Source organism: Culex pipiens, chromosome 3 (assembly GCF_016801865.2).
Source record: "Culex pipiens pallens isolate TS chromosome 3, TS_CPP_V2, whole genome shotgun sequence".
In the NCBI taxonomy this organism is placed as follows: Eukaryota; Metazoa; Arthropoda; class Insecta; order Diptera; family Culicidae; genus Culex; species Culex pipiens.
Window position 1 is genome coordinate 90,581,430 of NC_068939.1, and position 27,590 is coordinate 90,609,019.

The following is a 27,590-nucleotide window of genomic DNA, read 5'->3' on the forward strand; positions in this document are numbered from 1 at the left end:
AAAGAAAAAAAGTATTTTGAATTAACTGCATTTAGTACATCAAAACAGCGCCACACAAAATTATGATGTCCGCTTTTCTTTGAAAATATAATGTTAACATATTTTCATAATACAATTGATTTTGTAACAAACTGGTGTCACCAAAATATTTTTTTATATTTATGTATTTCTAATTAATTATGCATTTCTTCTCACATCGCCAGCACTAAATGGTTTTTGGGATTTTTTAAAGTATGAAAACATTATTCATGAGGCATGAGGAATGCTCATATTAGACAATATTTAAAGGAAATTTCAGAAACTTGACATCAAATTCGTCTAAAAAATTGTAAAAAATTGACCGTTGGTTGTTGAGATTCAGCCACCTAATGTAAAAGAAACAGCATCCAAATTACAAATGTTGATATCTCAAAAACTACTCAATTAAATTTTTAATGTAAAAAAATTAATATGTGTGAATAATTCACTGAATCTGATAAGAAATTAATTAAAGATCTAATGCAAATGAACGTAATTTACGCCAATTAAAAAAACTAAATTTATCATGTTTATTTCACTTTTTGTGGCTGAATCTTAGCAAGTCGAGGTACTTTAACACCTAAGCTCCCATGCTCGAGAAAAAGGGGGAATTTGTATGGAAATTCCCCCTTTTTCTCGAGCTTGGGAGTTTAGGTATTAATGTGCCTTAACACTTGTAGCCCCAACGGGGTCATAAAAGTTGGAAATGCAACTTCACCGGCTCTTTGAACCTTTGGAAAAAGTTGGTTTGTTTGGATCTACCTGTTGATGGTGATTCTTGACATCCTTCCAGAACGAATGCAACAAGAATCATCCAAAACGGTTAAATTTTCACCAAGATACAGCCGGTTGAAGTTTCATTTCCAACTTTTTGACCCCCTTGGTGCTTCGGGTAAGTTTTGACCCCGTTGGTGCTACAAGTGTTAATCAGATTAAATGAAAATTTTGGAACCAACATTGATTTCAAAGTTATAAAAAACGTTGTTTAATAAAATACTACATAATACTTTTTGCCCTTGCAAACTGGAAAAAGGAAAAACATTTTAAAAAATCTTTGGAAAAGTAAATGATATTTAGATGCACAGAAAAACTTCTCATTGGTACCTAAAACTAAAACCATTTTTGTATGGTCAGCTGTCAATTTTGAATAGCCTTTTTGCAGAGAGAATAAATCGATAGTATCAAAAAGGCCAGTGGCCTGAATTTGAACCAAATTCGAATCTTGGAGTTAGTGTAAAACGATAGAGTTTTGAGTTTCCTTCATTTAATTTTAGTAAATCGGCTCATTCTTGGTTTAACCTTGTGAATTTCAACTTAAATTCAAATACAAATGGCGCTTAAATGACGTGCTGAGGGAGAAATTGTGTTGTGAACATTTTTTGTGGTAACTATGTGAACTAGGGATGATAAAAGAAGTCAACAAGTAAATATTAATCAAGTCCAGTAAGAGGTAAAGAATGTACTAACATGTAAACAATCAAACCATCTTAATATCCACCTGAAGCTAGCAAAGTAAAATGCCCGAAATTAAGTACTTACAACAGCCTGCAAAGTCCATAAAAATCAATAGCCTGTAAGCAAGAGACTTTAAACATTTTCACCCAAAACTCCACGATAATGCCTCTTCATGCATGCTTGCATCCAAATTTCGACACACCACAGGTGTTTTGACGGCATTACAGGGGAATAATTGGACCGCTCTTGTAACTTTATGTTCGTTATCTAACAAAGATTTGGTGTTTAATCGTTCCGATTGCGCCATAACTTTTGTTTACAAGTATTCGTCGAAAGATTGGTTAATTAATTTGTTTGTTTTTTTTTTGTTGCGTCGTTCCGGTTAGTTATGTGATATGTGATTTGTTCAAATGATTTATGCATCAACATTTCGATCTTACTTTTCAAATTGTTTTTGTTCTTCTAAAATAATATTCAAATTATGTTTTGAATCCCAATACACAGCCCTTCTAGCCAAATTTTAGACTCAATTTGGTCCATCTCATCCAAATTTAGGGAACACTTTCGAGCAATCGTGCTCGTCAAAAGGGGGGCGTGTTGGTGGGTGGGTGGACTGACCTGATCTGGACCATCTTTCCACAATCTCGGAGGGGCGCGAGAGGTGGTTGACCGCGGCGGCGGAACATCGATTAACGTATGCTCTTTTGAGGTGGTCGAGATCCGAGTTTGAGAGATGTGTGTGCCTGCCTGCCTGCCAATATTGAAAGCTGCTGTCGAAAAAAAGTGAAAAGAAAAAATTGCTGCTAAAACAACGTGCAATTTTCGTACATGCAAGTAACCCAATTTCAGCGGACGGTGAGAAGTTTCTTCTGCTTGCCAAATGCTGTGATTGAACAGTGAAAAATATTATTAAAATATAATTTGTAGAAATATAATTCACAATCAATGTTCGCACAAAAAGAATCTTATAATTTATGGATTTTTTATCATCTTTAGTTTTTTTAGTGCCTGCAAAGAGTGTGTGAATGGTTTCAGACAGGAAATTAATTTTAAGTGCTACTGTTTTGGAGTTCATGGGTAAAAAACAGTGGAGAAAGAGTGACCTCTTAGAGAGATGGCGCCGATTTCTAACTAATGACTATGGTTCATGACTGATTGAAAGCAGATTTATTTCAATAAATTTATTGTTCCTTTTAACATTTGATTGAGTATTTTTAAATATGTTCTGCCAAGTTATCAAATTATCATTTTATGTTTTCTTTGTTACGACTTTTTGCAAACAATGTTCGATAAAGTATTAAAAAATACTGGTTCTTGTGATAAAAATAAACCTTAAAAAATATGAAGCAAATCAGGGCATCACAACACAACGTTTTCAACTTAAATATTTTCGGTAAAAAAGCTTGAGGTTTAAAGCACTGATCCAAATGCCAACATCATTTACCAAAATTATTATAAACCCCAAACATGTAACACCAAGCTTCAACATCACAGTGAATGTCTGCATGTGTGTGTGTCTGTGTATGCCGGTGTCAATTGTCTACTCATTAAGGCGGTTTTCTGCCCCACCGTATATAATTCACACGATTTGGATAAAGTCGTTATCCATTTTATTTCACTGACCGAATGAACTAATTACCAGACCACACTCAACGTTTCATAACTCTTGCCACTGCTTTTTCCTACATTTCCTTCTACTTTTGGCGAAAAGTGCATATTCAAGAAAACAATTAGGCTGTAAAAGCTGTTAAGTGGCCCTGTTGGCCTTTTCTTCGTTGAATGAGTTTTTTTTTCCTTTTTTTTTAGAGGTACCAGCGAACCAAAGTGAACAATTTAACAACGGCCGATGTGTTTATACCGTCATCAGCAGTGACATTGAGTCTGGGGGCTGAGATTGGATCATACAAATTTCAGTTCTTTGTATGACCCATATCACCCCGCAAATCCATCGTCACCCCTGATGACGGTACTGTTAAATTTTTCAACTTTTCTGATTTTGTTAACGGTGCGAAAGGCTTTCCATTATGTATAAGGTTTCATGCAATTAACCTCAACAAACTCTTCAACTTCAAAAGAGTTATTCCACACAGCATGTTAACACTTAGTTGTACAGAAAACAATGAGCTGTCAACCTGAAGTAAAAGAGGAGAAAATATGAAAAAATGTTCTTTCGTTTAGATAATTGGCGCCGTACAAAACATTACCTAACCCTTACTATTTTTACAAGAAAGTGCATTTAAAAACCAATTAAATCCGCCGACCGATGTTTTAAGTACCTTTCTAACTCCTATTTAACGATGCAAAGAATCTTCGATTTGATTGAAAATTTGATGTTTTTTTTTATTTGGAGTGTTTTGCCTTCCTCACTGAGATAAGGCTAAAATCCTACTCGAAAAATGAACTTTTCATAAGAAGTTCGTAGACCCACCTTCATGTATACATATCGACTCAGAATCGAAAACTGAACAAATGTCTGTGTATGAATGTATGTATGTGACCAACAAACTAGCTCATGTTTCTCGGCACTGGCTGAACCGATTTGACCCAAACCGGTTGCATTCGACTTGGTTTGGGGTCCCATAGATTGAGTTTTATACAAATTGAAGTTTCGATTAGTTGTGCAAAAGTTATGTATAAAAATGTGTTTTGCAATAAACCCGGATGGTAGATAAATGGCCAGAAATTGTTTCAAATACCATCATTTTACACATCGTTGGTTAGGTAATCGAAAGACCTTTTCAACGAGTTCAAAACATTGAAGACCTGGCAACCCTGTCTCAAGTTATGACCACTTAAGCGATATTTATGTACTTTTTTGAGGCCAGATCTCACTTAAATGCAGGGCTGTGGAGTCGGAGTCGGAGCCGGAGTCGGTGGAGTCGGGTCTTTTTGGGGACCTGGAGTCGGAGTCGGAGTCGGAGTCGTCAAAACTCGAATAGCTGGAGTCGGAGTCGGAGTTGGAGTCGGAGTCGGAGGTGGCTAAATTTTATGAGCTGGAGTCGGAGTCGGAGTCGAACATTTCTGATAAACCCGGAGTTGGAGCCGGAGTCGGAGTTATCCAAAATTTAACACAATTAATGAACTTATTTATTGTTCAGTATTTGTTATAATGCAGGTTAATTCCCAATACTTTTATATATTTTAAATTATTTTTTTGAATCGCTTTCACTGCTTTAACATTTTCTCATTTGATTTATATTTTGGTTCAAGATATTTATCAGATGCAATTATGTTTTTGAATAATTTTTATTTTGATTGGATTGCTCTAATTGTGTTAATCCTCTCTTACCCATGTTTGTTGTGTCATAACTCAAAAAATATTAGACAATTGTTGTTATTTAGTCAAATTTTTGAAAGCTATTCAATTGATTCTTTGCTGCCTTTTTTGTTTTTATTTATGTATTTTATCAATTCAAATTTGACAAAATTTTATCAAAATCTTTCTAAAAAAAAGAACACACGCAGTCGTCATTTTGCCAGATAGCTAATGTCTTGGAGGTATCAAGTAGATCATTTTTTCAAAGAAAAATAGTTATGAGGTACATTACTGCCCACCATTGAAAAAACGGCTAATATCCACTTTTGGCAAAAACGAAATATAAGCACCAGGTGGTAGAGGATGTTCCAACGTATTTTCTGGAACTTGAATTTTACTGAAATATTGTTTAGACTTGGCTGCCGATGCGAAAAACCAAACGGCTAATATGTCACTCTTATGGGAAATTGCTTTGACGGAGATTTTGTGACAAACACTATAACGCTAAACGCGTTAATTATTGTTATTATTTTTCATTATTTTAACAACTAATCTGATCATCCCAATAACAGTTGAAGGTATTCTTCCATAACAAAAAATGTTATTCCAAAGTTGTTTTAGCCATCAACCAATATCAGACCAAACCAATAACAAATTTAGTTATGATAACATAAACTGTTATTAAACTCTTATGCAAAAATTGATTTTTCAAGAAGATTCCATAACACTTTCTGTTATTTTAACAGTATGTGTTATTGAAATGGCATGAATTTTGTTATTACCGTCTGCCCGGGTGAAAAAATAACAATCTGCATTTAACAAAAATGATAACTTTTTTAAAACATTTGTAAAATTGACTGTATAACTCCACCAAAAAGTTATCAACTATTATATCAATCTATTACTTGGAACTTAACAGTCTCATTTTGTATGCAAATAAAAAAAAAAGAAACTGAAAAAAATATCAAAAATAAGGGGTCACCAATTTTTAAATAACCGTTGAATGTACGGACCATCCATGTTTACAATTTCTCTACAAAATCTATGAGTGTTGATCCTTAAAAATATCGTTGAACAAATCCATTTTTTGAAATTCCATAAATCTTGGTGACTTTGATAGAATTCCAATTGTTCATTTCACTGTGTATTTTTCCAAGAACATTTTGATAACAAAATTTGGCTGGTCTGATATTTGGCATCATGAAAGAAGGGCTCTTTCCCGATATTTTGCGGTGTCCTTCGAAATATTTCGAAGGATTTTTTTTTATTTTAAAGGATTTTTCTTCAGAAAAAACCATGAAAATCGATGGGTTGATGTTAATATCCATCAAATTTCTAATGAAAATACCTAAAAAAAAAGGACAGGATTGCCTTGGCGTTCTCGATTGCGAGATTCCTACTCGAAACTATGTGTACTTGAAAACTAGAGTATTTGAATAGTCCTATTTATCAATGTATTCATAATTCTAGGTAAATAACTTTCGAAACATTTTAAAACTTGTTGAAAACTACTTCTTGCGAAAATCCGAACACTTCTCTACCAAGCTTTGATTCCATATCATTCTGTTTGTATTAAATTCGTATTTATCATTTTGCAAAACAAAAATTCAACTTGTCAATGTCACCCCAGTTTACGGTATTCCCGCAAGTGTAAACTGAACTTGTGAGTGATGTTATGAATACAATTTTTTAGGTATTCTTAATACTGAGAAGGTTTCGGAGTCGGAGTCGGAGCTGGAGTCCAATTTGTTGAAAGCTGGAGTCGGAGTCGGAGTCGGCTAGAGTTGGTAGGCCGGAGTCGGAGTCGGAGCCGGAGTCGGTTCGAGCTGAATTCCGGAGCCGGAGTCGGAGTCGGCTTAACTAAGAAAGCTGAAGTCGGAATCGTAGTCGGAGTCGTTCGAAATATGACCCGACTCCGCAGCCCTGCTTAAAAATGTATGTAAACTATATCCAGATCTATCATCCGACCCATTGTTGATTAGGTAATCGAAAGACTTTTCCAACGAGTTTAAAACATTGAAGATCTGGCAATCCTGTCTGAGGTAATTTCCACCCAAGTTATATTTATGTAACATTGTTGGTTAGGTAATCGAAAGACCTTTTCAGCTAGTTCAAAATATTGAAGATCTGGCAACCCTGTTTCAAGTTATGACCACTTAACTTATACTTTTTAAAGCTGGACTTACCGACTCAACCGACCTTTTGTTGGAAGGCTCATCTAGAGATGAAAAAATAATTTAAATACTTTTGATCTTCTTGAAAAGATTTAAAAGCCCAAAACGAGGATTGCAAAAGTTTTGTTGCTAAATTCCCTAACCTGAATGGACCAACGTATAGACATAAAAGTCTTGTTCGCCAAAGCCTACCCCGAAGCCATGATTCAGCAAATGCTACAAATCACCAGTTAGTAGCTGCTACTGGTACCCATGTCCATTCACTTCAAACAAAAGTACATGTGTTGTGTGTGTAGCCACCAATAATTAGCCTCATCTTAATCAAGCGGCTTGGCGCACGAGGAAGTCACGATGGGACGGGTGAAAAAGGTGAAAATGTGGTGTGAAGCTTAGGAGAAGAAAAGAGAAAGAGAGAAAAGCGCCGAACTTTGGAGGCTGGCAGCGGCCCCCGTTTTTTCGAGAAAGAGGTCCGAACAAAAAAACGCGCAAAAGTTTAAACTTTCCTGCCACCATCCAGTTGAGCATTCGTACGCCAGACCGCCAAACGAGTGCATCGTCTTAAGCTTAGCTCTCTCTAGTCACAAACTTGCACGGGAAGAGCTGCGAGCTTTTTCGTGAAAATTTAAGGGGTGACGAAAAAGTTAAGGCTTTGTGTGGGGGAATACAAGCTTCAAAGTGATTCAAAACTCTTGGTCGAGAAAAGGAAAAAAAGTTGGCTCAATTCGTGGAAAAAACACAAAAGTGCAGAACAAATTAACAGGTTGTGATTTTTTTCGTGCTGGCGAAACTTGTTTCGCAAAGAAATGTAGTGAAAAATTAAGGAAAAGCTCAAGAATAAAAAGGGCGGAAGAAAAGTGCACGGAAAGTAAAACCCTTGTTGGGAAACTCTTTTTTTTTCTGCGGGGAAAGAGAGCAGACAAACACACACAAGTGGAAAACTCTTAATCAGAAAGTAATTTGCGCTGCCGGCGTTCATCCTTTGCGGGAGAGAGAGAAAGAGAAGTGTGGACGGTTTATCCCGTGTGCTGAAAAGCTGGTGAAAAGTGGAAATTAAATTTTTCCTCCAAGCAAGAAGAAAATCAAATAGAAGAACGCCTTTATTCGGTGAAACGGAAGGAAAAGTCGAAAGCAGCTCCAGTTTTTTTTAGTTCGAGGAAAAGAAGGAGTCCGGAAACCGGCAGAAATCCGGTGAAGAGAAGCTAGTTTTTTTTTCTTGGAGAAGAAATCCCTTTTTGGGAAAGTACTTGAGGATCCTACAAAAATGCTGCCGCTGCTGTTCTTTGTTTTGCTGACAGGTGAGTTTAGTTGGAGGCGTGAATTTGGCTGGAAGGCTTGTGGGTAGAATTTAAAATGACTTTTTTTTAAGAAGCAAAGCAATACAAACTAAAAAAGGTTCAGTAAAAATATTAACAACATTGTTAGCATTGAGAAAATCTTAGGTATGAGTACTAAAATATAAGTAAAGAACGTTGTCGACACTTTGAATTTTGAACAAAAGGTTTTTTTTTTGTTTTTCCAAGCACCTGAACAACTCCGCAAAATGTGGAAACGTTCAGTAGAGTTCACAGTGCGAACTTCACACTTTGCTCGTTTACTTTAAATCATGATAGTAATTTGTATGGGATTTCTTTCTTTTAGTTATTTACTTATGTAATTTTCATTTAACAATAAAACACAAAACTTTTTTAACTTTACATATTGGTGATGACGGTCCAAAACATAATTCTAATTGTTGGTTTAACTCAAAATGCTTTTTATTTGCAAAATCTTTGAGTTTTAGGCATAATTTAAAAAAAAATCCAAGTGGAATCAAGAGTTCCAAAACAAAATTTAATTCATTACCGACATAACGAAATAATTCAGATAAATATTAATGGCAAATAAATACCAAAAAAAAAAAAAATTTTATAGATTTTCTTAGGTAATACCGTACACCGAGGAGACATTGATAGCCTTGACTTTGATAGGTTTGAGACTTATCCGCAAAATGAAGATTACTACTTAAATACGCACGGAATGGTATGGAGTCGTACTGACCGTAGTAGAGGAGTGCTCGAAGTACTTCAAAAAAGTTATTATACATTTTTAATAGTATAAAAAGTTGTTTGAAAAAGATTAAATGTTGATTAAAAGGATTATTTTATAATTCTCAATGTGTAATGGTTTTCTCAATGGAAATGTGTTAGAATCGAAAAACGAAATACATTTTCGGATTTTTTGGAAAAAAATTAAAGTAGTTTCTAATTAATCAATTTTATATGATTTCAAAACACAATCCAAATAAATCTTCAAATTAAAAGACATTTTTATTACGACAAATTTCATTTAAAATGTAAAAACTTTTGATTTGTGCTTCGTACTAGGTTCAAAATGCAATATAAATCGATGTTTTCATAAACAAAACTTTTAATTTATGAGAAGCTCAGGCAAAGTTCTATTTTTTATCAAAAAATTTATATATTTTTTTAAAGCTAAACTTTTCAAAGCAACTGGGTCATTCCACCTGAAGTGTGCAAGAAAAAATGCAAATTTGAAAATTACCATCTCCGATTCTGCTTAAATTTGGCAGAGCTGTTGAGACTATCAAAACATGCAAAAATCCTGAATTTCATCCAAATCGGACCACCCCCTCCATTTTTGTACCCTCTCAAAAAATCGACATTTTGGCGATTTTTGAGCGAAACCCCTATCTTCAAACGACGATAACTCAGGAACCACAAATCTTAGAGAGTCGGTCTTTGACTCAATTTTGAAGGAAATTGGACGTAGAATCCATTTCCGTGATCAACATTTGGATTAAAATATGTTTTATACCTGTATTGCGCAATTGAAAACTTTAAATGGCCGTATCTCAAAACAGCCCTATTTATTTTTTAAATTTGACCTCACCATCGTATTCCCCGTCCAATTTTACATAAGAATCACTTATCGACAGAAAGGAATATGTTTCGTTCCAGAGATATCGAATTTTAAAGTTTTGAGTATTTGAAATTACCTACATCAGCTACACTCGCCGCATATGCTAGAAGCACTCGGGCGCACTGATCAATAACTGCTACCTGGTTATTTATTTAAATTTAAATTAAAAAAAAAAATAGTATACGGTGAATTTATGTGCTAGCCCATATAGGACAGAGCAAGAACGACACGCAATACAGGGCAAAATGGAATTCCCGCTGAGCTAGCAGGAAATTGCAATTGATCTTGTAAGTAACACTTAAGAAAAAGTACATGCATTATCGTGTTAAAAATTATGAATTAACATGAATAAAACTCTCGTGAAGCATGATTAAGCAAGAGGATTATTGGAAAGTTAAAACTGAAAAATGTAAGAAAATCACAAAGATTAATCGGATTTATTATCTGATTAAGATAAAATTAAGTGGTGTTGATTTCGACACCGTCCGAAAAATTATCTTTTTTGTTGTCAATAATTTCGAAATCTTGGAAGACGATACAGCTGCTGTCCACATGTATCAGAAGTATATGGTTTTGTTTTTGAAATTAAATGTACCAGAATTGAAAAAAAAATCATCAATTATTCAGATGAAACTGGCTCACAATATAAAAATCGTGCTCAATCTTTCAAACCGTAAGGCAGATTTTGGGCTTTATTGCTGAATGGCACTATTTTGCTACCGCACATGGCAAAAGCTCTAGAACCCATGAGAATTATTTCATCTACTACATCCAGCTCTACATTTGTTCTTGCTTCAAATAAAAGAAATAATTTGATAAAGTGGGAAGACATGAGGAATTAGGAAAAATATGAATACAATAGAAAAATGTTATTTTTTTAAATTGTTTTGTAAAAACGTTGTAGCATTTGCAAATAAATATTAAAAGTTCAAATTTTACCTAATATGGTTCAATGACACTGCACAGAAAAAAAAAGTTGAATTTTGGAATGTTGAAAATTTGGTAGGTTGAATATTACCTCTTTTTTTGAGTAATATTACATAAAAAATGTGTAAAAATGTGAACCTGATGAATATTCATCAAAAACTGATGAATATTCATCATTTTCTGGGGTAAAATTTATCATATTTTTTGCCACAAAATCTGTCACCATTTCCTGATGAATATAACCATCATTTTTTTTTCTGTGTGAGATCAGGAAAAACAGTGCATTCAAAATTGCCCAATAAATATTCCTTAAACAAAATATAGATTGTTCAAGGTATTGATTATCTCAAAATCGTATAAAATTATAAAAATAATTCATCTTACAGAACACCAGGTAGTAATTAATGATTAGCACGACTGAGTGCTTCTAGCAGATGCGGCGAGTGTAGCTGATGTAGGTAATTTCAAATACTCAAAACTTTAAAATTCGATATCTCTGGAACGAAACATATTCCTTTCTGTCGATAAGTGATTCTTATGTAAAATTGACCGGAGAATACGATGGTGAGGTTAAATTTAAAAAATAAATAGGGCTGTTTTGAGATACGGCCATTTAAAGTTTTCAATTGCGCAATACAGGTAGAAAACATATTTTAATCCAAATTTTGATCACGGAAATGGATTCTACGTCCAATTTCCTTCACAATTGAGTCTAAGACCGACCCTCTAAGATTTGTGGTTCCTGAGTTATCGTCGTTTGAAGATAGGGGTTTCGCTCAAAAATCGCCAAAATGACGATTTTTGGGAGGGTACAAAAATGGAGGGGGTGGTCCGATTTGGATGAAATTCGGGATTTTTGCATGTTTTGATAGTCTCAACAGCTCTGCCAAATTTGAGCAGAATCGGAGATGGTAATTTTCAAATGCTGTTCAGCTTCAGATGGAATGACCCAACTATTATTTAAAATACCTTTTTATTTTTGGAATTTATTTCGTTCAATCTCAATTTGTTTTTTTGTAAACAAGTTTTTTCAATTTTGAAAAAACTTGTAAATAAAAAAACATTTCAAACTTATGTGGCTTACCACAGTACATGTTAATAAATTAGTTATATCAATGGGAATATATTCTTAATATAATTTGATATCATATCAATATTTCCCCAGTTTACGGTAGTTTAATAAATACAATCTTATGAAGTATTCGAAATAAATTTATTTATCATAAAAATAAACCATTTATAGAATTTCAGATATTTTAACTTAAAATAATTTTCTCTATTAAATTACCTAAAATGAAGAAAAACATGAAACAATAAATTATGATTTTAAAAATGGTTGCATTCAACTTGAACTGTATTTTGATTTCCAATGCTTTATGTGTTTATCATCACAATTTTATTTTAATTTTTTCGTAAGTTTTTTTTTTCGATTAAGCTTGTTCAATATTTTCCTATTGTTTATTTTATAGCTTATTTTTTGATTGTCAATCAACATGTTCGCGTTATAGGGTGATTCAACCATTAGTGGACCCCCCAGTTTTTCATAACCCTTTGTACAAAACAATGAAAATTGAAGTCTTTTGAACAACTTTGACCATTTGTTTCATCAGTTTATTTGTTTTTGAGTAGAAAAATAGCCATTTGTGTTTTTTGGCCTGTTATGGACCCCCTTTTCCTATAGTGGACCCGTAGTCCATAATCCGATTGTGGACACGGGTCCACTATAGGCAAACTGTTATTTTTATACCAAATTTAACCGATTTTTGATGTTTTGATGCATGGTGTAGGTCTAATGATAGATATAACAAATAAATGATGGATTTTGCTCACTTTTCAGAACAGAACAGAAATTTAAAACACATTTATTTCCGAAAAAGATCAGAGAAAACGTTTCAAAAGCCACTGCAAACATAAAAATAATTTAAACAAAGTAATTTTGATGCACAATCTTTCATATTAATTATACAAATGGTTGACCGAAACTGAACAATAGATCTGTGTTCAGTTGCTGATAAAATCACGCATTTTTATTTTAAAAAAAAAGTTTTGTTCTTGATTTATTATTATAAAATATCATTTCAAGCTGCAATTATAATGCTTCAGTTAAGTACAATTGACTATAAGTTTGGATTTTCGTTGTCCTATATTGGACCCCCCTAATATTTACTCGAAAATGAGCAGTTCTTCGCTTTATTTTAGTAAAGTTCCTTAAACTTACATTATTTCGGCTTGATGAAGTTAAATAATCAGTCAAAAAATGATTGGATAGTTAATTCAATCATAAAATATAAATGCAGTTTTGTTGTGAAAATGCTAGTGGCCATGGCTGATTTCAGATGTCGAACTCAAAACACTTATTTTGGTAAAAAGGACAATTCAATATCAGTCAACATTGATTTAAATGATGCTGAACATGCCAAATAAATGATTTGTGGACAACAACACGCTTGAAATTATGATTTTACTGAATTTTTCATCAAAAACCCTTCAGAGGGTCCACTATAGGAAAGCGGTCCTCTAATGGATAGCGTACCCTAAACAGAAAATTCCCAAAATTTAAAGCTTTTCCTAAATCTACGTCTTTTTCCTTTTTTTCTCATTTAAATTATTGTTTTATACAGAATAAAACGGAACATCAAATTCGATGTCCTGGCTCGTTCTCGATCGAAAAGTCGTCAAGTCGAAGCTAAAGCGCATTTACGCTGCGATGTGTATCTTCTGGGTGTACTATCGATACTTTCATTTATTTCAGGTGAATCAATAATTAGCATTGAAGACTGGGAACCAATTATTTTTTTTTGAATCAAGATTCTATTTTTATTGAATAAAAATTATAATAATTGTTTTTTAAGTCACAACCCCAATTTGTATCTGATTTTTTTAAATCACGCATTTTTTTCAGAAAAATTGGATACTTAAAGTATTATTTTTTTAACTTATCGTTAAAATGGCTGACAAAATAAGCCTTAAACTTAAAAAAAATAGTTGCTTTTATTCATTCACTGGCCTCAACGAGAACCGGGAGATTTTTTTGCCTTCCTCACCTTACTGAGGAAAGGCTATAAAATCAATCGAAAACTGAACTTCTCAATACCTATGGACTCAGAATCAAATTCTGAGCAAATGCCTGTGTGTGTGGTGGGATGTTGATCAAAAAATTGTCACTCGATTATCTCAACATTGGCTTAACCGATTTTGTCCGTTTTGGCGTCATTCGATCCGTCTTGAGGTCCCATAAGTCGCTATTAAAAATTATGCAGTTTAGTTAAGTACACAGAAAAAAAATCATGGTAATATTACATCTGGGAAGGGGTACATCTTTTATGTCAAAAAACGTTACTTAATCCACCCTTAGGTGGTTGGTGCCTTCCTCACATTTAAAGGGTGCTATCCAAAATAGACACAAAATGATGGTTTTTTCAGAGTTTTATTAATTTGACTCATTATTCATACCACTAGTTTGGGTTGTCAGATCATCATATTGCAGGGCACTTATGTGGTTACAACTTATGATAGGGTAGTCAGATTTTCAATCCAATTCGTGCTCGTTGAAAAGGTCTTTTAATTACCTATCCAAAGATAGGTCGCATGAATATCATGAGATAAGATGAGACGATCATTAGATCCGGCCTCCAAAAGGTGCGTAAATAACACTTAAGTGCTTATAACTTTTGATAGGGTTGTCAGATCTTCAATGTCTTGGACGCGTTGGAAAGGTCTTTTGATTACCTGTTCAACGACAGGTCGCATGATAGATCCGGACAACGTTTTCATCATGATATCTGAGATCCGGCTTCCAAAAAGTACATAAATAACACTTAAGTGCTTATGACTTTTGAAAGGGTTATCAGATCTTCAATGTATTGGTCGCGTTGGAAAGGTCTTTTAAAAACCTTTCTAAAAATGTATAACATGCTGGGTTTTCTTACAAAAACCACCCTTTTTACAATCTTCCGAACTTTTGTCAAAATCTTTTTTTTTGGCATAACTTTTGAAGTACTTAACTAAACCGCATAATTTTTAATAGCGACTTATGGGACCCCAAGACGGATCAAATGACGCCAAAACGGACAAAATCGGTTCAGCCAATGTCGAGATAATCGAGTGACAATTTTTTGATCAACATCCCACCACACACACAGACATTTGCTCAGAATTTGATTCTGAGTCGATAGGTATACATGAAGGTGGGTCTAGGAGGTCTAATTGAGAAGTTCATTTTTCGAGTGATTTTATAGCCTTTCCTCAGTAAGGTGAGGAAGGCAAAAAAGGTGTAATTATACCTCTGGAAATGTGTAATTTTACCACTTTTCTGGTGTAATGTCACTTTTTCAGTCTAAATTGAGGTAAAATTACACCTCAAAAGAGGTAATATTCAATCTTCCAAAATTACAGCTTCCAAATTTACATTTTTTTCTGTGTACTTCAAAAGTTATGCTAAAAAAACGATTTTAACAAAAGTCCGGAAGATTGTAAAAAGGGTGGTTTTTGTAAGAAAACTCAGCATGTTATACATTTTTAGAAAGGTATTTAAAAGATCTTTCCAAAGCGTTCAAGACATTGAAGATCTGATAACCCTATCAAAAGTTATAAGCACTTAAGTGTTATTTATGTACTTTTTGGAAGCCGGATCTCAGATATCATGATGAAAACGTTGTCCAAATATATCATGCGACCTATCTTTGGATAGGTAATTAAAAAGCCTTTCCAACGGGCACAAATTGAATTGGAGATTTGACTACTCTATCATAAGTTGTAAGCACATAAGTGCCCTGAAATATGAAGATCTGACTACCCAATCTGAATGAATGAATAATGAATCAAATTGATAGAACACTTAAAGGTCCGCCCTATTTTGGATAGCATTACCTTTTAAATTTGAGGAAGGCACCAACCACCCAAGGGTGGATTAAGTAATGTTTTTAAATATGCAGTAGTCTAACGCATACAAAAAAACAAACTTTGAAAATAAATAAATAAAACCAAAACAAAAATCCTTTAATAAGCATCCTTAATCAAAAATGTATGCTTATTTATGGAAATAATTAATAGAATTTTTTTTTTTGCATTTTAACAAGTAAATAGTTCACAACAACATCCTCTCTAGTTTTTTTTTTATATTTTCAAACTTTAAGCTACAATATACGGTGTCATTTAACCACAAGGATCAGACGGTGTTTATGAAAATTTATTTGTCTGGACTGGATTGAGAAGTGTTTCGCACTTTTTTTTAACTGTTGTGTATTTCCATGACTTCTTTTCCCTAAGAAGCTCAAAGAAGTATGTTTCTCTCTTGCTGGTCATTTATTGTCGGCTTATCCCTTGCGTCTCGTTTAGAAGTGGTCTCATCCCATCAGACACCTTCAGTGTTTATCGCTTGCAACGATCCGAGAAAAGGTAGTTTTGCGCTCAACTTCTTTTTGGTCCCGGCATCAATTTTACGTTTTGTGACCTAAAAAAGATTAAATTCCCAATCAAAAACCAACATTTCAGCAGGCTAGAAGCCTATAACAGTGCTTTCTGTTTCCAAAAGACATCTCAATATTTGTGCACCCATAAATATTCATAATCAAAAACGAAAGAAGATTCCAACCCTCCAAGTCAACCCTAATATATCACACACTTTCTAAACCGAATGCCTCCCGCTGCGATCTGGACAGTCTGGAGCTTAATCCGAGAACGTATCGCGCCAATGGTTTCCCCACGGTCAATTAATACTGTCCATGAGCAAATTAGTCCCTCTGGGAGGTGTGATGAATTTATGAGAGGGGGGGCAAAAAAAGCCACCCAGCACCGTCAGGTAGTCGAATCGTTTATCGAACCTTCTTCTTGGAGTATCATAAAGTGGGCATCGCGCGATGGAGGTTAATGAGCACACGCGAAACGATCGCGGCTCTTTGAGCTGACAGCGGAAGCACACGTGCCATAACTACACTGGTTTCCAAGATATTATAAGGTCCGGTGCATATTTTATGTAAAGTTGCTGTTTCCCACTGCAAAATTTCCCCAAAAAATTCAGGAGATCAAAAAAAATGTTTTTGCTAGATATTTAAATTATCATTTGAAAAAATCTCTCTAATTTTCGTTCACAGCCTTATAATAAGTGCAAACTAGTGTAAACAGTGGATCTACTAAGGTTGCACCTCAACACGAGTTAATCATGGTCATTTTCATGGAGATTTTTCTTGCTTCTCTTCCTGGTTATGGCCCACGGAAGTGTTAAATTTCTCTTCATGACTTGGGGTGTTTTTTTATCGTTTCACTCGTTACGGGTTAAAAATAGCTATTTAATAGATACCTTCAACTATAGATTCGTTTCATTTTCTCTTCATCGATTTTTTCTCTCTCTTTCCAGCGTCCGCCGTCCTAGGTGGCCCCGACAAGAGCAGTCACACGTCGATGGTGAAGACCCTGCGGTCCGACGGCGGGCTGGCCGGCAAGGTCCTCGCGTTCAACGCCACCGCAGCGGGCTCCCGCAAGCCGAAGCGCTCCAACGGCGAGATCCCGCTGCTGATCATCCGACCGATCGACAGCAAGAAGAAGAAGAAGGTCTTCAAGGATCCCGGCGTGAAGATCATGTCCGGGGGCGTGGCCTCGTATGGGAACTACCCGGGTGAGTGTTTTGACATCTTTTTTGAGCACTTACGTTACCGTTATCTGGAGCGAATTGGGACAGCTGTTTATATATATTTCGAACAATCTTTTGATATTTTTCATTGGTTTTGATTAGAAAAGACTCAGAGTAGCAATATAAGTACATAGTTTTCCAATTATTAAGCCTTGAAGAACTCTGAAATTGCTGTCCCTAATCGTCCTGTTTTCCAATTCACCTCAGCTGACGATTGATCATGCTGCAGCCTCGATTAGAACAAATAGGGGAAATATACCCTTTCTAATCAAACACCTATCTTCGTCATATGGAGAGTTTGATGCTCAATTAAAGCTCCAAAAATACTTTTTAGGCTATAAACTAACCAGCATCAGCACCGCCTCGAGTAAGCACGCAAATTTATGCCATTTACTGGTCAAAAAGATCAAATTTAATGCACTTTTGATCATAATTTCTATTTTGCGAGACCATTTCTCATCATTTTGGTGGCACACACATCCACACGCAACATCAGAGGTTAACTGCTTGACGAAAGTCGCAATCAATATCTTTTCACTTGTGCTAACGATTTCAAAGTGCTTAAGATATAAAATTGCTTCCAACTACCGGCAACATGATCTTTTGACCAGTACTTAGTCACTCACTTGAAAAATAATCCCGAAAAATGTAAATAATTAGCAAGCACCATCAAAAAAACAAACGCGCTAAGTCTTTTGACGTTTCAATTTTGACCACTCATTCCAATCGAAGGCTGAAGAAAACCGAGCGAGAAGCGAAGGCAAATAAAGAACAAAGGGTGGCCACCAACACCACCAACATGCTGGTGCAGCGCTTGTTGGAGTGAGCAAGTGCTGCCAGGAAAATTTCGCTACAAATGCTACTTTTCGTGAGTGTTCGCTTAAAATTTCAACAATTTTCGCAGCACTAAGCAGACCCAAAAGAGCGCTGGAAGAAAAAAAGAACTAAGCTGCTAATCAAAAAAAAATAAAAAATGGGCGTGGCCCAATGCACTCAACTGATTAGAATGCATTTTTGAAATATTTTTTTTTTTAAAGGAATAGCATAACTTTTAATAAAAGTGTACTTGGTTTTAGTGAATTTCAAGGATCAATCCAGATTATCCAGCATCATTCAAACACGACCGCAATTGCATTTATTTCCCCTAATTGAATTATTTCCCCTAATAGCATTTAATTAATTATAATTATAATAATTATTATAATAATTATAATAATAATTATTTCCCCTAATAGCAATAATGTTTTCTTTCTTTCCCACAGAAATCCATACGAGCGATGGCGAAATCTTCTCGCTAGAGCACATGTTGCCAATCCTCGGCCTGGAGGGGATGGTCTTCAAGGGCATGCCCAAGTACCCGCACTTGTCGAACCATTTCATTCCGTCCCCACAGTTCAAGCCGTCGGAGTTCCACCAGTTCCTGACGTCTTCTCCGGGTAAGGGCAAGGAAGAACTGCTGCATCCGACGCTTTCGCTGGGTCCCTCCTCGTCGGGGGTGTCTTACAAGCCTACGGAGTCCGGAGCTCCGGCCCAGTCCCTTCCGTCGCCACCACCGCCAAACTTTGCGCCGGCCATCAATACCGAAGATCAGCTGCTGAAGCTGGGTCAGCAGGCTATTAGCAAGCTGGAGACGCCCGGATCGACGGCATCGCTGGTCCAGGAAAAGCCGGCCTTTGTGAAGCCGGACCAACTACCAAGCAAGTTCAATTTTCACAAAATGCCATTAGAACACACCCAAATTGTTAAAGCTATCCCACTCAACCACGCAGGCTTCGGTTCGTCGAGCTTCTTCGGTGGTCACAATGACATTTTCAAGCATCAAAAGCCAAGCTTTGGTCCTGCTCCCTCCTCCCAACAAACCTTTTACAAGAAACCCCAAATGGTCAGTCCGTTGTCAATTTCGACCAACTTTTACTACCCAAAGAATGTTGCCACTGAAGAGCAGCAACAGCATCAGTACTACAAACATCAATCCCAACATCAGTCCCAAGCTCCCCAAACCTACTCCCACCAAGCCCCGGCTCCGACTCCGGTGACTCACGTCAACTACTACTTCCCCAAGGAGATCGAAGCCTCTCCCCAACCTCAGCCCCAAACCTCGGCCCACCAATATCCGGCACCCCCATCCATTCAGCATCCCTCAATCCCGGTGAACACAGTTCAAAATGGCGAACATGTTGACTTTGTTGTTCCCAAGCAACCCTCCCACGAATCCCAGAGCAATCCCTCGGACAAGCAGCCCTTCACGGCGTTCAAGAACCAGTACAAGCAAACCTTCCAAAAGTACCAGGCCCTGCCCCAGCAGCAGCTCCAACAGCCCAACTTTTACGCTCACAAGCAGCAACCCCAGTTCGAGTACTCCAACTCCAAGCCCAACAGCTATGAAAACGGTCCCGTCACCTACGAGTACCACGGTCCCTCCTCCTACCACAACCGGTCCAAGGTCGAAACGCAACACCTGCCGGAACCCCTCCCCTACTCCGCTCCCCAGTACCTGCCCCTGCCCCAGGCCCAACCCCTCCAACAACCCGCTCCCGCCCTAACCCTGCACCAGACCCACCCTCACCAGCACCAAAGCCAGCAGCAGCAGCAACCCAGTCCCCAGTCCCAGTCCTTCCAGTCGTCCTCCCACCAAAGCAGCAACGGTGCCCACTGGAAGCTGGCCCGGCGAAACCACGACCACATCAAGCCCGTCGTCGAGCCGGCGGTTGACTCCGAGGCGGACAGCTCCCACGCGCCAACCAGCCCGGTCCAGTCGGTGGTCGTCAAGTCGTCGAAGCCCGTCGAAAAGTCCACCACCGAGGTGAAGGTCGAGGTCAAGCACCCGGTGTCCGTCGTCGCCCAGTCCAGGTCGGATGATAAACAGCAGCAGGGAGCAAGACAGGAGCAGAAGCAGCAGCAGGATAACGGAAGCAGTTCAGGGACATCGGCGACAACGAGAAAGCCACGGCAGTGACGGTAAGGATGCGTTTTTAGTGGGAATATTCGTTTTTTTTTTAATTTGAAGATTTCCCACGCATTTTTAACCTTATGTTGTGGAAAAGAGGATGTATTAAAATTTGATTTGAGTTTTCGAATCTTGAGAGTTTTAAAATTGGAAATTTTTAAAGAATAACGTTGATGCTTGAAATTTTTCAGTTTTTATATCATTTCATTTTAGAATCGTGTAGTGAAAAGTTTGTTCAACAGTGCTTTAAAAAATAGTTGCGTTGAAAATTTTTATTTTGAATTCCAGGGTGACTTTTAGTCATAGTTTTTCTTGTTAAAATCAGATTTAAGGTGTAAAAATTTTTGATATGCCGAAAGAAGCCATTTTGCATCATTAGTTTGTCCATATAATTTTCCATACAAACTTGGCAGCTGTCCATAAAAAAGGATGTATAGAAATTCAAAAATCTGTGTCTTTTGAAGTGTCTTCGGTAAAGTTGTAGGTATGGATTTGGACTACACCGAAAAAAATGTTACATGGTAAACATTTTTTTGGTGATTTTTTATTTAACTTTTTGTCACTAAAACTTGATTTGCAAAAAAAAAAATATTTTTAATTTTTTTATATTCTGATATGTTTTATGGAACATCAAATGCCAACTTTTCTGATATTTCTAGATTGTGCAAAAAATCTTTGACCGAGTTATGATTTTTTGAATCAATGCTGATTTTTTTCAAAAAATCGAAATATTGATCACAAAAAATTTTTAACATCATTTTTCGATGTAAAATCAAAATTTGTAATCAAAAAGTACTTTAGTGAAATTCTGATAAAGTGCACCGTTTTCAAGCTATAGCCATTTTTAGGAAACTTTTTGAAAATAGTCGCAGTTATTCATTTTTTTAAATAAGTGCACATGTTTGCCCACTTTTGAAAAAAAATATTATTGAAAAGCTGAGAAAATTCTCTATATTTTGCTTTTTTGAACTTTGTTGATACGACCCTTAGTTGCTGAGATATTGTCATGCAAAGATTTAAAAACAGGAAAATTTATGTTTTCCAAGTCTCATCCAAACATTCCACCTTTTTCTAATGTCGATATCTCAGCAATAGGGCGTCCAATTTTCAGCCAAACTTTCGGGAAATCCCGGGAATTCCCGGGAAATTTTAAATTTATTGAAAATTGTTATGATTTTGGTTTTAATTAATATTATGCAACAAAATTGTATAGGACATCAACATTAATGGTTTAAATAAGTGTGAAGATCAATTAACAGCTTGACTGCATGTAAAAAATCATTCAACTACAAGAAAATGTATTTTGGTATTTTTTGATGAGAAATATTTTTTATCAATGTGTTTAAACTGTGAGTAAAATGAATCCATAATCCACCATTCTAAAATTTCTTTTTAAACTTGCCTATGTGACCAGTTTATTGAAATGAGAAAAAAACATGCACAAATTATGTTTTTCATGACAAATACTGGTCTCAGCTATTGACAAATGGTAAAGCTTTTCAGTGTTGGTTTTACTCCAAACAACCTAATGTTTTCAAATATTTGAAGCAAGCTTTGAATATATTTTTTGCATTTTTTGAGAACAAGCAATAGAAAGTCATTATTGAATGATTTTTTTGTATAATTATGCAACATGATTTAAATTATACGATAAATTAACATCATTTCACAAAAAGTCTTCTATTTTTTCACATTTAACCCTCTAACACCTGTAGTTGCACCAGTGCTCCATAATTCATTTACTTCAAATTGTTTTTTCTTTGGTACTAGGTATTCAACCAATTGAATTAATTATTTTTGCACAAATTCGATTTTCATCTCATTTGATCATGGTAAACAAAAACGTAAAAAAATCTCAATTATAATTTGGAGGTAAGGAGTTAATATTGTTTTGATGAAATAACATCAATCTGTTAAAAGCTTACCTAATTGTAATAATTTAATACTCATTAAGCAAGATCTATTCCCAGTTGCTTCAAAAATTAATATTATCAGAAATAATTCTGATATCATAATTTCTGATAATCTGATTAATTATATTTAAACCAAACAATACATTTAATTGAACAAAATCAGGTTGATTTTGTTCATTTATTATTTTTTCAGAGTATTTTAAAAAAATAGTTCCAAAAATTTAAGAAAATGTATACTTCCGCTTGAATTTCGGGAATTCCCGGGAAATTTACAAATTTCCCGGGAAACGGGAAATATTTTTTTTCGGAAAATCCCGGGAATTCCCGGGAAATTTTTTCCTGGGACGGGAAATTGGACGCTCTACTCAGCAACGAATGGTCCGATTTTCAATGTTTAATTATGAAACATTTGTGAAATTTTTCGAACTTTTCGAAAACAATATTTTCAGCTTTTCTGAATCAAGACTAACATTTCAAAAGGGCGTAATATTGAATGTTTGGCCCTTTTAAAACGTTAGTCTTGATCTTAAAAATTGAAAATATTGTTGACGAAAAGATCGGAAAATTTCACAAATGTTTTTTTATTTTTACATTGAAAATCGAACCCTTAGTTGCTGAGATATCGACTTTAGAAAATGGTAGGATATTTGGGTAAGACTTAGAAAACATTAGAGGTGGGTAAAACCGCTCTTTTTTAGAAGCCGCTCATTATCGCTCACTCATAAGAATGAGTCATTCTCTTGTGAGGCTCTTTCGTTCTTTTCCAAAATTTTGATGTTAATAATTGGATGGGAAGAGCACTCAAACTTGAATTCATGAATTTGGAGAAAATTGCTATTATTTCATCATGTTTTATATTAAGATTACATTTTGCGAACTCATTCATACATTTAATTTCGTTCGTCTTTTAAGTCTAGAGCAACTCCATGCCAAATAGGGAATCGGTTGTACCCGACCCTCTCCGATTTCAATGAAACTTTGTAGACATGTTATCCTAGGCATATATAAGCCATTTTTGTGTATATGGAGCCAGTTACACTCGATAATGACATTTGAGAAGGGCGTAAGTGTTTTACATATTTTTGTGTTTCGTAATTTAAATATTTCTGTATCTCGAAGCTGTTGCAACGTATCAAAAAGTGGTCAAAAACAAACTTGTAGGAAATTTGACGGGCTTTCCGAAAAAAATACACTGAAAGAAAAAAAAACACTCCACTTTAATGAGTTTTTTTTGATTTTTAAGTTAAAAAGTCAAATTTCAAGATGAGCCCACGATTTTTTTTCGCTCAAAATTTTTGTGAAAATAGCCTGAGAGGTTACAAAAAGATTTATGAAAAATGCAGGATGGAGCAAATCACCTAAAAAAATACAAAAATCATTTACTGAAACTGTTTTTTTTTTTGAAAAGTGCTCTAAACGTCAAAATTTTCAAAAACCGAATATGGGAATCGATTTTCCAGACAATTTTACATAAAAGTCTCCATATTGATCACTGTCCTAAGTCCAATCCTTGTGAATTTACAGCGGTTTTAAAAATAAAAAATGTAGAAAAAATAGTTTTTTTGATGGTTTTTGGCAATTTCTATACGACAGACTTGATTTTTCAGTCTCGAAAATATTTTTACCGGAAAGCTCGTCCAATTTCCCATAAGTTTGTCTTTGACAGCATTTCAATTGGATTTATGGGCTTTTTTTTATTTTTATTTTTAAAACCGCTGTGACTTCACAAGGATTGGACTTAGGACAGTGGTCAATATGGAGACTTTTATGTAAAATTGTCTGGAAAATCGATTCCCATATTCAGTTTTTAAAAATTTTGACGTTTAGAGCACATTAAAAAAAACAGTTTCAGTAAATGGTTTTTGTATTTTTTTAGGTGAGTTGCTCCATCCTGCATTTTTCGTGAATCTTTTCGTAACACTTAGGCTATTTTCACAAAAATTTTGAGCGAAAACAAATCGTGGGGTCATCTTCAAATTTGACTTTTAAACTTAAAAATCAAAAAATCTCATAAAAGTGGAGTGTTTTATTCTGTCAGTGTATTTTTTTCGGAATGCCCGTCAAATGTCCTACAGGTTTGTCCTTGACCACTTTTGATACGATGCAACGGCTTCGAGATACAGCAATATTTAAATTACGAAACACAAAATAATTAAAACACTTACGCCCTTCTTTACGTCATTATCGAGTGTAACTGGCTCCATATACACAAAAATGGCATATATATGCCTAGGATAACATGTCTACAAAGTTTCATTGAAATCTGAGAAGGTCGAGAAAAAAGTGCCTAAAAAAATCCAGTTTTGGGCTGGAATTGCTCTCTATTAATTCAAAAGTTCATCCAGAAAAATGATTTAAATTAATCATTACATCTTGGAACGGTTCTTTCAAAAGATCGGAATTGAAAAAAACGCGGTTCTTTTTTTGTGAACCATGGTTTGTTTGCTCTTTTTAATGAACCGGCTCATTGAACGGCTCTTTTTTTGCCCACCTCCAGAAAACATCAATTTTCCCGTTTTTGAACATTTGTACTGACTCAACAGTCAGTTTTTGATTTTTGTATTTTTTAAGAAGCAAAATATAAAAATCGAGCTTCGTCATGCACACGGGATATGTTTTGAGAGTCTTTACCTTAAATTTCAGCTAATTTGGTCCATCTCATCTCAAGATATCGTGGCAAAATTCTGAGCTAAAATCTTCTCTTACTTAGTTTAATAATGAAATATCTTTATGAAACTTTCAGGAGCGATTGAAAATAATCTTCAAATGGTTATGATAATTAATGGTTTATTAAATTTTCTTCAATATTATTTTTGTGATTTTCTTCATGTAGCCCCTTAAGAATGCAGTTTCCAGCGAATTCTTCCAATTGTTGTCATATTGAAACAGTTCAAAAATTAATGAAATAATGTTCAGCTAAGTTGCAGTTTTGATAAGAAATCCAATTTTTCATGAAGTTATGTGAGATGGTATTTAAAAACACTTAGTTCCTTATCTTCAAATCAAGTGTGCTATTTTCCATTTTTATTATAATTAAGTTGATTTTTTGCAATAAAACGATTTTATATACAATATAAAAGATATGTTTAAGTAAGAAATAGCGTCACTAAACAAATCTTATTTTATGATTTCTAGGAATCAGGTAACTTAAAAAATATTAGTCACATTTTGTTATCTTTAAACCTATCTCTTCTTCTCTTTAATAGTTTTTCACAACGTTCTTGACTATGCATTTCGAAACCTATAAAACACTTCAAGTTACGTTTAACTTAATTTCATTTAATTTTTTTTTTCTTTAACTAACACTTCCATTTTCTTCGCCACAAATCTTTATCACTTTCAATCAGTTTCACTTTCTTCAAATCTTAAACTGCTACACTATTCAGATAATCAATCAATTTTGTGTACTTTCATTTTCAACTTCTTCAATTTTCCACCAGATTTCGAAGAAAACTAACGGCCAGCGACGCTGCCGGTGTGATGCTGTACGAGAGAGAGAAAGAGGTCAGATAACATGATGAGAGAGAGAAAACTGCAGCCACCTGTTGATAACAACGTCGAACGATGGAGGAAAACCCCCCAAAAACATCGCACGAACGGAAAGCTTTCCGGAATGTTTGGAGCTTTTTACGTAATTGACGCGGTTGCTGTCGTTGAACTTTTTTGAGGCGCATTTGTACCAGAAGCTTGCTGATTTGTTGTTAAATTATAATTATACTGCTAATGTTGAATTGTTTGGGTGAGCATGATTGTGTGCAGAAGAATGAAAGAGAATTAGTTTGAGTTATAATAATTTGTTGAAATGTTACCTAACCAGAATTGTTAAAGTTTGATTTCATGGTTCTTTCTCCCTGTCTAAGCCTTCCATAGATTTCAAGCCTAGCAAATAATCGTAAACCCTACTGATAGTGAATAATTTATTGACTCTGCTTAAGATTGATTGATTTCCAATCGATGCTTGCAGAAACTGCTCCCTGATGAGCAAAAAACCTTCTTCTAGATTGTAGACCACCTTTGGATAACAAACAAAAAATATCGAAAATAAAGAGATGAAAATAAAAGTGAACAAAAGCGAAATAAGTTGTAGTTTCATTGCAAATAATTGCTTCTCCACCTGGGGGGAAATCATCGAACTCTCGGTTGAATTCATTGATCGGCGGTTGAACTATGTGCGGTGTACGTGCATTTCTGTTTACCCATCAACAATCATCATCATCATCTTCAGCGCTAGAAGATACTGGAAGCTGGTGGGAAAAAAGTGCCAATTATACATCCGATTTGGCCGTTGCTCACAAAGATGGTCTATGATGATGACTTTGAGGTTTGGATAAGGTGAGTTGAGCAGGACAAAAAAGAATGTTGTGTTTATTTGGAAGTAAGCACTCTGCCGCCCCTCTCAAGGGTTGAGGCTCGATGGATAACCCTTTGGGCAGGGTAAGTGCGTGAATTATTGTTGATTGACCTTCTTGAAAAACTCTCGTCATGCTTAGAGGACTAGCACAACGCCTTTGGAAGGTGATGAAATGTGAATGTGTATATAACTAACAATCATTAGTTAGTTTTTTTAAATTATTTATGCATATTTTGTAGAATATATATTCTCAGCCCTATCAATAATACAAGCGTTTCAAATTGATAAACTTTCGAAGAACAGTGCTTTCATTCAGGCGCTTCTACACTTCAAAAAGGGCTAAATTTAATAATAATTTAAAATCTATAAAGTGATCAAAGCAATGCAGTGGAAGACTGTAATGATTTTTGCCGAAATGAATCAATTATCGTCAACTTCAATAAATAATAATTGATGAAGTTCACATGTACTGAACCAAGAAAAAACTTTCAGAATCAATTCCAGAATTTCGTTCAAAATCCTATGAAGTTTCTTCTTCATGGTTAAGAATTAGTTTATCCAGATCGACACAGCATAGAGCATGGGATGTCTGAACATTTGTTTATAAATTAAGAATTTATTCTTGAGTCATGGTTCAGCAATCGTGTTTTCTGAGTGGGTACAAACGTTTAATTAAAGATGGTTATCAAACGCAAGTCCAGGACATTTTTTATAGACTTTACCACTTTCAAATTAATTTATTTATGAGTTTTCTATTCAAAAAATCATCTTTTTTTCCTTTTTTTGTAATCTTTTTGTGATAACACGAAGTGCAGATCAGACTAGAGAGCCTAGGCTTTTAAAATTAGACAAGCTAGAAGCAAAAAAAAAATACAACAACGAGTTTTCAATAAAAAATGAGAATGTTTTCAGTCACATAGAAAAATAGAAAAATATGTTTTTTATGAATCCAGTAGTTTAACAAACATCAAAATTTATGTTTTCAAGAAAACGTCATGATTT

At 35.1% G+C, this 27,590-nt stretch overlaps 1 protein-coding gene across 1 annotated transcript; it reads left to right on the forward strand.

Moving 5' to 3' along the window:
• The first annotated feature begins 7,461 nt into the window (after nt 1–7,461).
• Nucleotides 7,462–26,481, forward strand: LOC120425136 (uncharacterized). The gene is made up of 4 exons (XM_039589563.2): nt 7,462–8,198; nt 17,105–17,362; nt 18,640–20,335; nt 25,678–26,481. Exons 1-3 carry the CDS (start codon nt 8,165–8,167, stop codon nt 20,331–20,333), a joined length of 1,986 nt encoding a protein of 661 aa, XP_039445497.2. The 5' UTR covers nt 7,462–8,164; the 3' UTR covers nt 20,334–20,335; nt 25,678–26,481.
• The last annotated feature ends 1,109 nt before the right edge of the window (nt 26,482–27,590 follow it).